This window comes from Clytia hemisphaerica, unplaced genomic scaffold, assembly GCF_902728285.1.
Source record: "Clytia hemisphaerica strain Z4C2 unplaced genomic scaffold, Clytia hemisphaerica genome assembly, whole genome shotgun sequence".
Taxonomy (NCBI): domain Eukaryota; kingdom Metazoa; phylum Cnidaria; class Hydrozoa; order Leptothecata; family Clytiidae; genus Clytia; species Clytia hemisphaerica.
In genome coordinates, this window is record NW_027103336.1 from 578,545 (window position 1) to 597,236 (window position 18,692).

The 18,692-nt window shown below is 34.4% G+C and overlaps 2 protein-coding genes across 2 annotated transcripts; one reads left to right on the forward strand and one right to left on the reverse strand.

Moving 5' to 3' along the window:
• The first annotated feature begins 1,541 nt into the window (after positions 1–1,541).
• Positions 1,542–13,702, forward strand: LOC136817968 (cysteine and histidine-rich domain-containing protein 1-like). The gene is made up of 12 exons (XM_067074322.1): positions 1,542–1,632; positions 1,977–2,026; positions 7,302–7,358; positions 7,768–7,848; positions 8,266–8,333; positions 8,484–8,587; positions 9,194–9,252; positions 9,908–9,978; positions 10,135–10,240; positions 12,286–12,408; positions 12,579–12,644; positions 13,446–13,702. Exons 1-12 carry the CDS (start codon positions 1,572–1,574, stop codon positions 13,560–13,562), a joined length of 963 nt encoding a protein of 320 aa, XP_066930423.1. The 5' UTR covers positions 1,542–1,571; the 3' UTR covers positions 13,563–13,702.
• On the reverse strand, positions 4,997–6,884 carry LOC136817986 (collagen triple helix repeat-containing protein 1-like). The gene is made up of 5 exons (XM_067074360.1): positions 6,870–6,884; positions 6,399–6,499; positions 6,070–6,157; positions 5,742–5,881; positions 4,997–5,418 (listed from the first exon to the last, which is right to left on the reverse strand). Exons 2-5 carry the CDS (start codon positions 6,480–6,482, stop codon positions 5,059–5,061), a joined length of 672 nt encoding a protein of 223 aa, XP_066930461.1. The 5' UTR covers positions 6,483–6,499; positions 6,870–6,884; the 3' UTR covers positions 4,997–5,058.
• Positions 13,703–18,692: the final 4,990 nt, after the last annotated feature.

An 18,692-nucleotide genomic window follows, 5' to 3' on the forward strand; every position in this document is an offset into this window, starting at 1 on the left:
ACCACTATTTATTACATACACACTATTTTACCATTTTATTTGGTTTATCCTACTCTCCTCCAAGTATTATCCCAACAGAAAGAATAATGCTTAGCTAAAAGCCATGGCCTCTAATTTAGGCTATTTTTCTCTTGGTTCTTTAGGCAAGAAAGTGCATGTGTAATCACTTAGTAGAGCTAAACTTCCAGCTGGTTTATTTATATGTTAAGATTATTTCTCATACTCGCTCTGCAATAGAATTATTACTTTGCTTTCTGATCTGTTATGATTAGTAGTTTGTGGGTAACGTTCTAACACAACTAACTCAACAAGCTCATCTTTCACATCTTTTAATCTCTTAAGCCGGAGCTTCCAGCGCAGCTGGTTTATCTTTCCCTTTAAAACACTACAATGCTGACAAGTTAACGTAACACATTGGCAAATAATCCCTGAGAGAAGTTTATATCGAAATCTGCAACAAAAACCAAAGTGGTCTTTTCTACTGATTGCTTCCCGACGCTCCTTTGCAGCTGTTTGTCAAGTTTCCACCAATGAGGTTGCCACATTTCAAACGGCCCTTCTTTCCGGCACCCGTGGCCTCTCAGTGCCTTGCACTTCACAACAGACGGCTTTAAAATCCCATCCTTCATATATTTGTTTCAAGCCGTGATCCTAAGATTTAAGTTTTTCTCATCTTCAATTTACTGAAGAAAGCGGGAATTTGATGTGAGAGTTAGATTGTCAACAAAGTGCCGTAAAAAATCATTGAATGAAAGAAGAACTTGAAATCTTATATTTTCATTATGAAGAATTGGTGCAAAAAGTGAAACATAGAAAAGTTTCATTTTTCAATGAATTAATCGAAATGGGGGGTTTGGAAAATGTTATACGTTTTGTTTTTTGCGTAAACCCCTGCAACTATGGGCGAGCACCCCGTTGCTAAGATGTTGGCTTTAAATCGAAAATGAAACCACTGAAAACGAAAGTAAAATCGGCCTGTAGTCAAAATCCCGTTATCTTGATATACAAGTTGAAGTTTAAACCACCTGGGGGCAAGTTTTTCGCCAAAACTAGGCTAAAACTTTGATTCAACTACGATTACATTCATTCAACATTCAACTACAGAAATGCACCATGTAATTCATTTTTTTGGTTTGTGCTTTTTATTTGTTTGAGATATATATAATTATATATACAAACAGATAATGTGTTTTCTTGAAATATTTTTTGACTCGTATTGAGTTACTTCTTTCCATCTTAACTCATATTGAGTTACTTTCTTCCTTAAAGTCATTTTAGATCACTAGTTTTACATTGACGGATTTCTATGTCATCATATTTTCCTTTTCTACTCCAACCTGATTGATTTTCTGTGAATGTTCATTCTAGATTTTTGTTGTATTTGTATTGTCTTTTTGTTTTGTGGGTTTTTGTCTTTATTGTTTCCATTTTGAGTAGTTGAAGGTTTTATACTTCTAGTATTTAGACTATATATATATTATATTATATTATATCACTGTATATTTGAATTTAAATGAATAAAATTACTTTGATTCAACTTAATTTTCAGTTGAAAATAAAAGAATACAAAAATGCTTTATTGTTATAACAAAGGTTGTGGAAAAGAATTCAACGAAAATGAGAATTGTCAAGGTGAGTTTGTATTTCTATATACATAAATTATGACTTCTTTTAATAGGTTAGCCAACATATCATAAAGTACTCACTCTTTTTCTAATTTTGTGATTTTGTTATGTAAAAGTGCACAGTGTATCAATTGTAAATCTTCTTGTTTTAAAATTATCCCATTCGACTTTGAAAGTCTTTTTTCCATAAAGTCATTGCACATAAAATAATTGCTTTCTATTTGTTAAAATATAAAATTCAAATAAAAAGTTTGAGTTTAACAAACTGTTTTTATCACCTGGTTTTCTGGGTGAATCATGACAATACGATTATGATTTATATGATTGAGTGAAGATTTTTTTTCAATGTAGAATCTTGTCAACACCATCCAGGAGCACCTGTCTTCCATGATGCTTACAAGGTAAACCTTTAAATGAAATTTATAATTATACCTTTTATTTTTTAGAAAGTTTTAGATTTAGTTCTGAGATTCTGAAAACCCACCTCATTTAATGCCACTTTTTCCTTGGGTAAATTTTGCTTCCTGGAAAAACACATGTGCCGTCACCCTTCCTCTTGTCAATAATACGATTATAAACATTATAGAACTTCTCAACGAAGTGTGTCAATAGAGAATAAAATAAGAAAGATCCTGCTTTCTCTGAAGCCTTTCGTGAATGTGTTGACCTTAAATTGCAAAATGTTGTCATTACAAATGATATTGATGAGCCTTTTGATGAGAATATTGAAGTCCTCTATTCTTGAGTCATTTGATACCACATGTGGTTGGTCTAAACCACAACAGAGGCGTAAAGAAACGTGGTGGTGGAATGAGACTGTAGATCGTGTTGTGAAAGAAAAGCGCCAACTCTGGAAATGTTGGAAAAAAGGTGGTCAGAAAGAGCCCTACTTGGCTGCCAAACGTAGAGCGAAGTCTGAGGTTTTTATTGCTAAGAAAAATGCTTCTGATGAAAGATTTTGCAATCTTCATGACAAGGATAAACTGAATCATGTTTTCCAGCTTGCCAGAAAGTTAAAATCTGAAAATCAGGACATTGTTGGCGAGAAATGTATAAAAAATAAAGAAGGTAATATTGTGTATGATGATATGTCGAAATTAGATGTTTGGAAGCAGCATTATGAGAGACTTTTGAATTCTGAGTTTGATTGGGACGAATCTGTCCTCTCACATGCAGAGCCCCTCATAGGTCCCCCGTTAGAAATTACACAGGAAATGGTACTGTCAGCTATAAAGAAGATGAAGTCTGGTAAATCTGCAGGCCCTAGTGGCATTGTTCCGGAAATGCCCAAGATCTCCTATGAAAGTGTTGTTCCAAAACTAACATCGCTTATAAATATGATCATTCGTGAAGGTAAAGTTCCCGCTGAATGGAATGAATCTTTCATCATCAGTTTATACAAAGGCAAAAGGTGAATCACTTGAGTGTGGCAACTATCGTGGTCTTAAGTTGCTTGAAGTCTTACTTAAAGTTCTTGAGCGTATTCTCGAAACTCTTATCAGAGAGCAAATCTCAATCGATGAGATGCAGTTTGGCTTCATGCCTGGTCGTGGTACGACTGATGCTATTTTTATTCTTCGCCAGCTACAAGAAAAAAAGGAAAGATATTTTCTTCGCTTTTGTAGATCTGGAAAAGGCTTTTGATCGCATACCAAGGAAAATACTATGGTGGGCTATGCGTAGCCTTGGTGTCCCTGAATGGATTGTACGAACTGTCCAAGCGATGTATAATGGTCCAAGATCGTGTGTCAGGATCAATGGTGAGTTTAGTGAAGAATTCAACGTAAATTTTGGTGTCCATCAAGGCTCAGTCCTAAGTCCTCTGTTGTTCATAATTGTCATGGAGGCTCTGTCCCGAGAATTTCGAACTGGCTGTCCATGGGAATTACTGTACGCTGATGATCTTTTTATTATCGCAGAAACAAAGGATGAACTCTTGTTAAAGCTTGCTCATTGGAAGCAAGGAATTGAAGCTAAAGGTCTTCGTGTTAACACTCGTAAGACCAAGGTTATGCATTGTAAAAATGGCCAGAGTGAAAGACAAAAATTAAGTAAATGGCCTTGTGGTGTTTGTTATAAGGGTATAGGAAGCAACTCTATTCTATGTAGCAGGTGTCAATGCTACATACACAAACGTTGCTCCGGGATAAAAGGTCGCCTGAAGGAAGACTTGAATTATGTTTGTCCAGCCTGTTTAAATCCTGTTGTTGTACCTCCACCTAGTATTTTTGCTATAGATGGTTCTAATCTTGAAGTTGTTCAGACTTTTTGTTATCTTGGTGATATGATTGGTAACAATGGTGGCTGTTTTGATGCCATTACTTCGCGTATCAAATCAGCATGGAAGAAATTCAGGGAGTTACTTCCCATTTTAACAAATAAAAGTACTCCCATCAAGTGTCGTGGTCGTGTATTCTCATCGGCTGTGAGAGGTGTCATGTTGCATGGGAGCTCAACTTGAGCTGTAACTGTGGATGATTGTAACAGGCTTATTCGCAATGATAATGCTATGGTCAGGTGGATCTGTTCGACACGTTTGTCAGAAAGAATCTCTATGACTGCTCTTAGGGGTAGGCTTGGCGTTGATTCAATTGACATTTTGCTACGCCAAGGTATGCTACGCTGGTTTGGCCATGTCCAACGTATGGATGAAGATTGTTGGCAAAAGAAAATCCTTTTCCATGTCGTGGAAGGTAAATATTTGGGCAGACTAAAAAAACGATGGATGGACAATATAAAAGACAACCTCAAATCTGCTAATGCAACTGTCGACATGACTAATGATCGTGCAGCCTGGCGTTCAGTCATTAGAGGAAGGCGTCCAACCCCAGATGCTGGGAACCACGGACGTTAAATCGTGCAGTAAGTAAGTATATGAAAATCTGAGCACGGATTTGAAATTGGCAAGGTTCAAATATTCTAAAAAATTCAATGTCATGATTGTTTTCTTCTTCATTTTTCAACTTCTCAAAAATTCTTTATCCCTTAGATTATTCTCCTTGGAAATATCTTTTCCAACGGCTGAGAAAATGCTCAAAAACTAAAGCGTCGACATACTTTTCAGGCAGACTTTAACTGCGAATTCCAAAAATCAAATATGACCCACCACAGTACTAACTGTCATGATGTCTGGTACCATAATTGCATGACCCCGACTCCTGACCAACAGTGACACCTAGACATTTTAAACCATTTTTTTACTGAAACTTATCGAGCCTCCTGTGATATTTTACTCTATCTCACTGAAACTTGCTCGATGGTATAAAGTGTAGAAATGTTGAGGTTTTTGTCGGTCATTTATCGATCATACACTCTGAAATTGATAAAAAAACAATCTGATTATACCTTCTATTATCCTTCAGATGAATTTCGTATTCTTCAACTCAAATGACAAACATTATTTTGTACATTTTGGAGATTCTACAAAAAAAAATCATTTCTGTGGTGCTTCAATTTCTTCCACATAAATTCTTGTTGACGATTTCCAACCAGTCATTCCATGTCCACCTTTTACACCAGCACAATCTCCAATAGACAGAGCGACTTTAACTGTACCAGTGCGGTTGATTTGACAATGTCCAGAAAAGGTTCTAACTTGGTGTAGATCATGCTGTAATGGTACTGCTGCATGGGAAATATACACAATTCCGTCAATAGGTACAGGTGAACACTCACCCCCATCAAGAGTGATGTACCAGCGTTTACAGCATCCAGCACAGTTATGATTTCTTAGATTCCCTGTTACTTGAAATTTCAGATAAGTCTCCTTGGAATTCTTCTTGAAACTACACTCCTAAAAATTCAATGCATCAGATTTTCTTTGTATAATTTTGGCTTGCCTACCCATAACGCTTCTAATCTCTATAAGGGATGGTATTCAAGAAAGATATAGAAAATCTGAAAACATTTTCAGTGAAATTCAAAATCTTCATTTTTTCATCCTCTTTTTCACCTATACTTTCGAAAGTTTCGAAAGACTTTGAAATCTTTAATATCATCCGCATAAAGTTATCTTTTCAACGAGCTATTATTTTTGATGATATCTTCTCTCCAGTACGAGCAATACATCAAGACTGCCAATTTTTTGGAATAGACTTTATACACTTAAAAACAAACCTTGATAACTCCTGATTGCCTTTTATCATCAATGTTGTTCCACGCGCATTCCTTCCAATTTCTAACAGCGTCTACACCATTTCGACCGTTCAATCCATTCACTCCATTTTGTCCATTTTGTCCGTCCCTACCATCAATACCTAAAATAAACCATATATATTCACTGCATTCTCTATATAATCATGCTAAGGTCTTAACAATTCGAACTTCAATTATTATATAAGACGAACTTCAATTATTGAAATTTTCCAATTCGAACTAATAGTTCCCAGTTCCCCTGTCAATGAGATTAAAAGTAAGTAACCGGAGTTGATATAAAAATATCTACCATCAACACCATTTCTCCCGCTTCGTCCATCTTTCCCATCTTTTCCATTTTGGCAAAAGTTTTGAATCGTGCAACCGTTGTTACAACACTGAAATAAAAAACACAATTAATGTTTTTTAGGAAAGTTAAATGATATCGGAGGATGCGAGTTGGCTAGTCTGTCCTTTTTAATACACGCTTATTTTTTGAAATTTGTTCTTAAATCTTTATTGTTCTAAACAATAGAGCTAATGTTCTGAGGGCCTAAATCTGGGACTGGTGTTCTTATAAAATTCTTCTTATAATTTAAAAACGTGTATTCAAATTCAATTCATAGTAAAAAGATTTACATGTCCTGAGGATTTGCATACGTCACCAAAGGCAAATCGATTTACAGCAATACACAAAATCATGCATAGTATAAACTTGGTCATGTCTGCTTCAATAGATACTAAAAACAAACGAGAGAAGAGAAGAAATATGTATGTAGTTGTTAGATATGGGAACTAGCAAAGAATCAATTGTCTGCGTCCAATAGAACCCAGTCGCCTGGATACAAGGGCTTTAATTTGACCTGGTTTCTTTATCCTCCTAACCTTCCTTATTAAAACCATGATATTTTTTTAGTTTTGTAAGAAAATGGTTACCCTTGAGTGAATAAATTTTTGCGTACGGACAAAATTTTGTGGATCGACCTCTGATTTCATTAATTTTCCTTAGAGTCTTGGCCAAAATTCGGATTTTAAATTTTTCGTCATGACAAATTTTTGCGAAAATGCGAAAATTGCGAAATTAATCTTCGCGAAATTTAATGCACTTACGGTATGCGTTGTTGTCGTTACGTTCAGAAACTGATAATGAGACCAATAGTTTGATGTCATTATTATAATATTCATTTGTGTTATCAGTTGCTAAAAAATATTTGTTCAACCCACTGTAAAATAATTATTTATGTTTTTTCTGATATACCATTTTTTCAGCTTCAAGTGACTGCTTGAAGTAAGTAAGCATTTGCACAGGTGTCTTTCAACCTTCATGAACTTTAAAGCAAACTTTCAGCAATAGAGTAAATAATTACCTTTCCGAGAAGAAGTACAAGATTTCTGACAGTCAAAAACTAAATTCGGAAAATTCAGATAGCTATAAGATGGCATATGTTTACACTTCCCTCTCCGACTGTTATAGTTGACCTCCCCAAGCTCCCGGAGTATTATTATTGGTTCTGGAATTTTATTGTTGTTTTTCCATTACAGGGATGGTCATGCTGCAAGAAACGATCAACCGATTTTACGGAATTCCTAAACATCCCTGTAAGTGTGAACATTTTCAGATTGAGGTTGCAGTTGGTCAGTAAAATCGGGTTGAACATCCAGGGTGATCAGTATAACGAGGTCGAAAATCCAGGGTGGTCCAAAGAAATGGGAGAAAAAATCCAAGAGGGTCCTGAAAAAACGAGAAAAGAATCCAGGGGGGGTCACCTTTTAAAAAAAACCACTTCTCAACTACCATTTATAAAACAAAAATACAAGAAATTTCCGGCGTTGAAATGAAAGAATGACTTTGTTTTTGACAATGATGGCTACAGTACAATCAATACAACTTTTTGCTCTGAGAGTGCCCAGAAGATGGTAGAAATTGATTCTCCACAAAATAAGCCAATCCCTATATTCTTCGAAATATCTTGGCATTTTGTATGAAGTATATTTCCTTACTGTAAAGGGCTGTTCCAAAGGCTTCCACAATCCGGAGAAACCAAAACTACCAGAAAAGAAGGTGGAACCAACACCTGACATATCTGAGGTATCATTCACAACAACTGACGTATTCTTCTTCATTTTTTCCAATTTTTAAGTTGATTTGGGGATTTTTGAGACTAAATTTGCTTTTTGTCATGACATTTTCTTTCAAGAAATTTAAAGAGGTATTTTGACACACATTTTAGGTTGATGGAAATAAAGAAAGTCAGGTTTCAGCCCTCTATTTCGCAAAAATTAGTGAAAATCTTGGATAAAAACAAAGAATAGTTAATGAATCGCGAAATTTTTTTCTCGCGAAATATTTTTGAAAAGCTGAATTTGCGAAAGTTAATTTGCGCGAAATGCAAAAGCTTATTACTAACCACCATGGTTTATTATTATGCTTAATTACACGAAGGTCGAAAAATTTCTGCAGATAGCAAGGTTGTTGATGTTTGTTGATGTTTTATTTGATTTTTAGGTCATAACGGATGGTTTACCGAAACTAATGAAACAAAAGGACCCCGACACTGTTTTAGAAAGACCTAGGTAGCTTTTCATTTCTTTTTCATTCAGCTCTACCCCCATTGAATAAAATACCTTTGTTACTAATTTCAGTATTCACTTTCATGAACAACAGCTCAAAAGGTTTAATTTTGTTGCAGTGGTTGAAAGTCTTTGATATTCAATATTTTTTAGTGACGGTACACCATCGATGAAATTGAATTTCAACATTTCACAATCCCTGAAAACAGCTCTCCAGAAACTAAAAGAAAAACTAAAACAAAATAGTGGTGAACAAGGTATAATAATGCATATTTCTTCGATGCTCCATTTTCCATATGGCAGGGTCCTAGCAATGAAGTTGATATGTCCAAAAATCTTTGGCTATCTTAAAATCTTTCCGGACACCTTTTTTGGACACCTAGATAAATTACAGGCTTCATTAATTCCGTACTAAATTCATACCATCATAAAGTTTAAGAATAAGAAAGAATAAGTACAACGACCACAAGCAAACATTTAAATTGAATTGGGCCATTCATTTTATATCCATACAGGGGGTGGACGAACATTTGCAGGGGGTTAGACTGATTTTAGTTCGTGCACCATCACTTTAAGGTATGAAAAAAAATTTTCCAAAGGTCTTCTTGGAAATTTTCCCATATTCCATGGGGTATCCACACATTTTCTAAAATTGTTTTTTACTTGAAAAGGTTCGTCCACCCCCTCCTGTATGGAAATTTAATTGAATGGCCCATTGCTACTAAATTGATAAGGTTGTGCTTATTTCCTTGTTAGCACTTTTCTTTATACTGGTACCCCTAACCCTAAAGCTTCCCTGAAACAGATGAGGAAATTTTTATTGATCTCACTGAGAGATGATTTAGATGCGTGTTTGTTTTCAGACGATAACGATGACAGTATAAAAGTTGGAGCACCTTGTAAACATAGCGGATGTGAAATGGTAAGCAAACTCTCCCTTTATGTGTTTAGATACCCCTAGTGGTTTGCGTGATGGCGTACTTCAAAAAACTATTTATACGTGATGGCGTGATCAAGATTTATGGCGTGATGATGGGGCAACAATTAGAAGCGTGATTTGTGATTTGAACTATTTCTTGCTATTTTTGCGTGCTGACAAATTTTAGTGATTTTCATGATACGTGATGGAGAAAAACATTTGCGTGATGAAGGATGCTATGTGGGTCCTCCTTAAGGCCTGTTTCCATCGATCGCGTCTGCGTGCACGCTAGGTCAAAATTCTTAAAGTAGATTTGGATGCACACTCCGCGCGATCAATGTTTGATTTCCATCAACAAAGAGGTGGACGCGAACACAATATGTATGTTTACATATGTTTACAAAAATTTCAGCGGATAAAAGAGTTTAAAGGCGTACGCATTTTGTGTACAAGAAAATTTAATTCGTTACTTCAATGTGTTATTTTAGGAACTTTTAGAAAATTTTGGCCAAGCGTGTATGCTCGATGGAAACAGGCCTTTACAAAACGAATATGTACATCTGTGTACTTGTACTTGTTATGTTACTTATATTTATTCCGAATGGGATAGTTTTCTGACTTTCTTTACATAATGATTATTATTTCCTTTTCATTTTAGAAATTTTTAGGAGAGGATCGAACACACGGAGAATGTACTTATCACCCTGGATATCCTGTTTTCCATGAAGGGTATGTATGGGGATAATTATTTCTATGAATTCCTTTGCACTTTTTGCCCAAAGAATCTTGAAATAAAATCTCTTTGGGATGTTTTGAGTGTAGGAGAATTACATTACCGTTAGAAATATAAAATAAAATTTACTTGTCTTTACGTTACTCTTTCAGCTATAAATTTTGGACATGTTGCAATAAACGGACATCTGATTTTAACGAGTTTTTGAAACAAAGTGGATGCTCAGTAGGAACGTGCGTTTGGATGAAACCAAGTGAGGTTAGTAGGTTTCTACACTAAATCGAAATCTATTCCCGAATAAATTAGTGGAGTACTGGGATGCTCATTGATATACAGCCCCCAGAATGCTGGTTTGACTTTAATCGCTGATTACTAGTCACAAACAAGTTTAAAAGACTCTCGATTGGCCAGATCCATTAATGCAAGCGTTTCCTTGTAAAAAAGTCCAAATATGATATGATTGGACGATGATTAATTGATAATTTTGAGGTTTTGTGAAATTTTACAGAGCTTTTTTCCTTCACATTTCCCACTGTTTCTGTATTGCTAATCGCTAGGTTGAAAATGAGTCGACAAAAGGCGATACAGGAAGATTTGCTAATACATCTTCTTTCCGAATTTATCAACGTCAAGGGTATCTGTACCTTTTTCGTGAAGTTAATAAATTGAGACTTATTTTTTACTTTTTATGGGCTTTTTTGACATAAAAAGTACTGATTTTGACGTCAATTCTAAATGTCGCATTTTTGGGTAGTTTTAAAGGTTGTAAATCCGATTTTGTTTGAATTAGGGGTATGATGTTATGCATTTTATTGTTCATAATCTTGGGCTCTATTCAACGGAGAAACTTATTTTTCATGTAATTGACTTCATCTTAAAAAATGGCAAGGCTTTGAAGTTTTCACAAATCTTTAACATCTTTTAAACTTTCAAAGTTTTTACAAATTTTTGACATTTTTTAAACTTTCAAGTTTGACCCTTTCAATGACAAAGTTTGTAAACACAAATGATCTTGTGATTCAGTTTTTGATAAGTCGTAAATACTGAGAACTGAATCAGCAAAGTGCTTTTCCTGAGTATATAGCCTTTTTCACCTTGTTGACAATCTTCAAGCTGACAATCTTCTGTATTTTGACACAATTTGACACCCTTAAATCTGAATTTTAACGATAAACGGCAGGTTACTTATTTTCAAGTCTATCATTTTTAGTTTAAATGCGCCTTAATTCAATCCGAATAAAACTCTGAAAACTTAAGATATAGCTATCTAAAACCGTTTTTTAGAAATCGTCAAAAATGTTGACCTGCATTCTCGGGGCCACTAAATTTGTTTTTCGCTTTCTGACGTTACTTTGATCGGCAAAATATAATATTTTGAAACGGTATTTTGGGGAAAAAAAGTCTTAGTGAAAGATTTTTAAGGTGGTAAAGCAGAGGAATGTAAAGAGATGGAAAAACAGCTTCTTGAAAACAATGGAAAAACGGCTCGTCATATACCAGGTCTCTTGCCCTTTAAGGGAGTTTATGTCGAGTAAATAGGTTTCTTTTGTTGTCGCTATAAAAAATCTGCATAATTAGCGTGTTGTGACAAAATTCTTTTTGTTTCAAGCCTGATTATGCGCAAACTTTTAGGGCTTATATTTTGGGTACACCTCTCCTTTACGAAAAGGTACTTATATCTTCTTGCTCAGAATTTCCTAGCGATTCTACTGATATAACCGCATCATGACCGCATCATTATATGGAAAGCTAGAGCGCGAGAAAATTATAACTTCATCTTGATTTTACTCTACTTCTGACAGTTTTACAAGAACCAATTTAATACCATTGCGTTAAGAATTTCTTTTTCTATACATTGGTAAAAATATTGCTCCTTATTCTTAAAAATTGAACTAGTAATCGGCAAAAAAGGAAAAACAAATATTCATTTTTGTCGTCAAATCATGTAGAAACCGTCCGATTTGTATGGCGAGCCGTCTTTGCTGGACTTTCATTTAATGACCTAATCAACGTTTTTACAATAGAATTTTCAATAGAAGTGATCGTTGAACTTTGAGTAATCAGAAAAGCTGTTTTCCATCTCTTTACATTCCTCTGGGTAAAGGTTGTAAATTATTAGCAAAACACAAAAAATGAGAGCAAATGTAAATTTGACCTCCATTCATTAATAATGTTTTAACTTCCGAATTTATTGCAAATCGTATTTTGCTTTTGCTTGAAATTGACTCTGATAGGTTTTTATTGCACAGCTTTTTACCTTTCTTAAGATCACTTTCAGAAAAGGATATATATTCTTGTTTTAGATCGCAGAGAAAAAGTCGGTTTGTCGTTACGATTGGCATCAAACGTCGAAAAATGTCATCATTTCCATATACGCAAAATGTTGCGAACCTGAAAAGTGTTGCGTGGAAGTGAACCAAACCTCGGTAGATATCATACCTGTCTTCAATTCAAAACACCCGGAGAAGAAGTTTCTATATCAAATCATTTAAAATGGATCGAAAATCTAAGCATGTATTGTCTTTATTTTTCAGACAAAAGACTGGTCAAAAGAGACTCTTTTTGAGTTTAACTTCTTTACTATACTTATATTTAGATGAAAGCATCCGTGGCATTCAACGGTGGAGTCAATGTGTTCGATCTAGAAGTCAATCTTAACGGGGTAACAATGAAACTTGTTTGATATTTTTCTACCATTATTTGTTTCTGGTTAGTTAAGGTCGCTACCCACTCAGCATTTTATTGTCGGCGAACAAGGCGCACATCTCGGGCGCTTTGGTCGCTGAACGCTTTTCCTATTCCACTGACTCAAAATAAAAGGGAGATTAGTTTATTAAGGGGAGATATGATGCACATTTTTTCTTTTTTCTATTGTTGATATCTTTTTGCACACGGTACAAGAGAGTTAAATGTCTCTTCTGATTGGCTATTTAAAAAAGAACAATAGGGAAGCCGCACAGCCTAGCGAAAAAAAGTTGAAAAGTTTCAACTCTTCTCTTGTTGCGCTCAAAGCGACAGCCTTTAAAGGCTCAATTTATGTAATTTATGCAATAATTAAGCCGTGCGCCTTGTTCGCCGACCATAAAATGCTGAGTGGGTAGCGGCCTTTAGGTCTTTATCTCATTTTTTTGTAATAAGCAACTCTAATTTTCGGGTCAACTCTAGGGTTACTTAGCGTTTTAGCTCATCTTATGAAAAATTTACAAAGATCACCACTGATATTATACCATATTTATATAACTACATGTGGTCTAAAAGAACGACAAATTACGCATGCGTGTTATTAATGCAGGAATTGTCAGTCGAACCCACTGTTATGGGGCCAATGGCTAGCCTTAGCCCTCGAGGCTTAGCAACCTTGTTGCTAATAAAATGAAATGTGTATGATCGTACTGACACGAAATATTTATATGAATTTTGTATTGTATTTATCAAGCTTTTGATTGAAATTTTCATCTACCAGGTAATTGTACCGGAGAAAAGCAGCGTTGAGTATCTTGGCACGAAATGCGAAATCAAATTAATAAAACGTGATCAATTCAGTTGGCCAAAACTCGAATTTGTTGCACCATCCAGTTAAAATGACATTTAATAGTTTTTTTGCATTTTTTTTAATATTATGTAAAGGATACTATAATCTGAGCTAATTTTTCTTTACTGGCCTTTGGATCATAGTACCACCTAGATGATTTGATGAAAGAACACTCAGATACTTTTTAACCCGGTGGACTAAGGAAATTAAAATCGAAGATTTATTCGTCCTTTCAAAGATTTTTTTTTATTTGGAGACAAACTAAAAATACTAAACTAGCATAGATATATTAGGCATTTATTATTTGATACTTTTTTTATTATTTCTGTTAATAGATTTTCCGTTCCCCATGAATTCAAAGTCTTTTTTATTACTTTTACCAGGCATTATATTATCTACTAAGGGAATGCTTTAAAATTTCGATAAGATTTTTTTCGTCGAAAAATCGCGAAATTTTCTGGTTGCCCAAAAGTGAGCTAAAAATGGTACTGAAAACGTCAAAAATAGTATCCATGGCAGTAGCAGTGTCAACCTTGGGGAAATCAGTTTCTCTTGATTTCTTTTGCAAATATTAAGGTTTACAAATTTTTTGTTTCGGATGTTTTACCAGGTTCGAGCCAGGTTCAAGCAAAAACTTATATAACAACTCCTTGAACTTTCATCTTAAGCTCAAATTGGAATGTCGGTACTAATTAATGTCTTAATGAATGACGAACGATAATTGTTGATATGTGTCGACGTCATTTAATTTTTTAAATGACGAAAAACCTTTATGCAAAATATCAAATAATTTATGCCAAAATTCCGATTTCAAATCAAAAGTTTCTTAGAGTAATTAACATGTTCATACACACTTTTTCTTTTATAAGAATAGCTTCTTTTAGAATATCAGGGTGTGATTTTGGAGTTAGAACAATAGGCCTTTTGTTTAGAACAATGCTCGCCCTCAGCCAAAAAAATTCCACTAATAAAAAAAGCGTGTACTTAGTGAGATAAAATCAATTCATGATATGCATCACTGCAATGACGATGTAAAATGAGTCAATACGTCACTTGCAACTAATCAGCTGTTTGGTCCATGATGTAATGTTAGAAGACATTGCAATGGTACATGTCTTGAATATAAGTAGTGCAAGGGATCATAAGAGATAGAATAACTAATATTATTTTGTTTCTCTTTAAATAAATCAAATAATGATATCCGAATAATATTCGATAATTCTGTAATTTCTACATCGTAAGCCACGCCCAAAAAGTATTACATGTTTTTTCTTTTATAAGCATAACGTTTATAAGCATATGCGGGCTCAGTTTTTGGTACCTAAACAATGGCTCTATTGTTTGAGAACAATAGAATGCTAAGCTTAATGCGAGCCTGGTGTAGGGGCAGACACTTGCTTATAAAAAAAAAACATGTACTTGATAAAATGGTTTCAAAAAATCTATGAAAACAAAAAATTTCATCTAAACAGTCATTTTCAGTTTGGACTTAGGAAGCGGTCATAAAGTATCTACTGGAGGGGGCTGAAGGATTTTAGGGGGGGGGGTACGAAAAATTTTTGCCACCCTTAGGGGGGAATCGAAAGTTTTTTGCCATCCTTAGGGGGGTGCGAAATTTTTTTGACATCCCACCAGGTTGATTCAAAAATGAATTTTTTTTAACCATTTATGAGTCTTTTTTTTATTTTTTTCGCCCTGACGGCCGATCAACTTTAAAACTACATTAACGGCTCTGACCATAGTCGGAAAATCGATTTTAGTATTTGAACATAAAAGTTACGCTTTAGGTTCTTTAACACTTTCAACAAAGAATTGCCTTTATAAATTGCTTTTTAATCAAATCCCTTAATGACGTTTATGAACTTTAAAAAGACGTTAATAATATGTTGCATCGCCTTCTTTTATAAAAAGTTTTAATGGGTAATTAACCTTTTTGTTTCGAAGTTCTTTGAAACTGTCTGCAAAGAATTGAACTGTTTGAAAAACTTTTCTAAATTAATGCATCAAAAGTAATGGCTGTTTTTCTATGAAAAATTGGGATGGGAAATTGGTCAAAAAGCACTATTTTCAAGATTTTGAAGCAAATAAGCTTTTAGAAAAATTTTCCGAAAAAATGTTTTTAATTCGATAAAAGATACACCGTCTACCGCAAATTTTTTTTCAAAATATTTTTTCTTCGCCGAAACTAAGCTCTTCAAAGTTTTAATACTCTTCTTCGCAAAAGTCTTCATTTATTCTTCATCAAATTTTTTCATTGGGATTCTTAAATTTTCAGACTCGCGGATAATTGGCCTAACAGAATATGTATAACATATGCCACAGTTTTGCGCGCTACATCAAATAAATTTTCAGGTTTTAGCTAAATGAGAGGGTTAAAAATTTTAAATGTTCTCTGTCGGCGCAAACCAGTTGTGCCTCAGTTATAACACTCACAACGATAAAATTTCCCCAAAAGAACACACAAAAATTAAATGATATAAATGAGATTGTAAAGTTCAAAAAGCGATGTCTGTCAGGCAGGGGGGGTTCGAAAGTTTTTTTCCGATTTTCGGAAATCCTCCGCCCCCTCTTGTAGATACTTTATGACTCTCCCTTAAACCATGATTATCAAAAATCCTGAAATCCTTTATGATATGAACATTTATAAATTTTTACATCATTCAGGTGGGAAATTTATTGGAGAACGAGTACGCTAAAATATATTGGCAATTTTGGGTATTTTAACGTTTTTCAGAATATAAAATGCTAGAATTGCAGTTTCAGTACTTCCACTTAATTTCATTGGATTTTTCGATTTTGGAGGGATTAAATGACTTCCAGGCTATATTCTCAGCCTTAAATTGGAACATTTTTGAGCTGAGCGGTTTTAAAGTCTTCAGGGAATTCCCCTTTTGTGCCAAATATTTCAGCGCCGATTGTAGACAGTTTGGTTTTTGTGGTTTAAAGTAAACCTAAATTTTGAGCGCCACAGACCTAAATTTTGAGCGCCACAGACCTACATTTTGAGCGCCACAGACCTACATTTTGAGCGCCACAGACCTAAATTTTGAGCGCCACAGACCTACATTTTGAGCGCCACAGACCTACATTTTGACGACCAAAAGGTACTGTTAGCATTTTATCTATCAAATCTATGCTCGTATTCTTTAAATGTTACCAACATATTGGGGGCCACATAGTACAGTGTGTCCCAAAGAATGCAGAAAAATTTCATACAAAGTAAAATCCTCATGTAAAACAGGCTGCTTGTAAGGAAGCATAATATGGGAAAGCTTAGTTATATTGGTGATTGTATTCTTTTAGTATTCAAACTGATTTTGACCCGTTTCTTTTCTACAATCAGTGCCATAATATATTGGCACTTTTGGCTAATTTACCATTTTTCGAAAATTGAAGTTCGAGCGAGAATGCCAATTTCAGGCCTTCAACTTGATTTCATCGATTATTTCAGATTTGTTTTCTAGGCTATATTTCAAGCCCTACTGGACCCTTTTTGAACTTTTGGGCCAAGTATTTTGTCACTGATTGTACATCTCGAATCGCTTTATCAAAGCGACCTTGGTTATAAACTATTTAATAATTACGGCCGGGGGCGTTTATTCGAAGTAATATGGTATTTCAATCTCCAAAGCTATTCTTGGGAATCGACTATCTATTGATTGAACCATGAACATATAAACGACTGGACATCCATCTCCTTTGTTTTTTTGAAGATAACAGTGCTAGCTTCGTTGCCGCCTCGTGAGAAGCATAAAATGAAACAATAGATTTTGATGATATACCACTTGGGAATACCTTGCTAACAACGTCAAAACTTCGACAAAAGTCTCTGTTGTTCTACTCTTCTCAAGTCTTTTATCTATATCATGACAAAGATAACAGAGGCAAAATCATCGTCAGCTTGTCAAAACTCAGACTATTATTTTTAGTGTCGAATAATTTTAGAGAGTGTCACATTCTAATTTTGATATTCTTATGACACAGGCTCTCAACTTTCGCAAGCTATTTTTTTCAAGTCGTAAAAAAAATTATTGGAGTGACAAAAGGGATTCAAAAGTATACACGCAGTTGAAACTCTGCATTTCAGAGTTGAAAAATGTTGATAAAATATATTGCAAACTTGTGAAAAAATTCGAAGATAATGTTTTTGTGAATTACGAGTAATGTTCAAACTCTATCAATCATTTTACCTAAATAATTCAAAAAAATAAAATTATGACGGAATATTGTCGGATTTTTTATACCAATTTTGAAATACAGGCGGCAACGAAGCTCGCTTCAAAGAGACAATAAAAAATAGATGTCCAGTCGTTTATATGTTCATGATTGAACAGAGAATTTCAATTATTTTAAGCGGAGGATATTACTTTATATAAAAAATTGTCCGCTTTTTTGGGTGCACAATGTATACCTGGGAATTCAAAACATTGGGTCGAGATTTCGAAAAACGTACTTTCAGTGCCAGAACATTTTACCAACCAATAAGAACGTACTCTGACAATCCCAAGTGAAAATATCAACTCGGAAGGCTAGAAAAGAGATTTTAAAGTTGACAGGGTGACTCCTAAGTCCCTTAGCAACCGTTTTTTAAATGTTTATTCCAAGAAATTCTCATTGAATTCTTTTAAGATATTATTTTCTAAGGAGACGCGTCTCTCGTGCTGGCAAGGCAAAAAAGAAAATTATCTTTGTTGAAAAACTAGTTCGATTTTCTCATAATTTCAAGAAGATACTTTCAAATATTACAATAAAGTTAAATTCGTAAAAAAGATTTTAAAGTTGTAATGTAATTATTCCCCACCAAGTCTAATAAATAAATTCAAAAAAAGTTAGTAAAAAACTAACAAATGTTTTTTAATAAGAGTGTTATTAGCAGAAATTCAGTAGAAGAAGCATCCTACTACCTACTATCTCTGCTTACAGTCGATCCTTTTGAATGTAAGCCAAAATGCTAAAAAAGAGTTTGAAAAATTAAAAAAACAGAATATAAACTAATGATAAAACTACCAGCAAAAAAAAAGAAAAGATTAAGTCCACAAAGAATATTTTTACAAAATGTGCTGATATACTAAATTAAATCCTGACAAAATAATTTTCATTGTGAAAGAGAGGTCAATCAATGTCAATATGCAATTTACACATCCAGTTTGGTGCAAATTTCAAGAAAGAAAGTTGAAC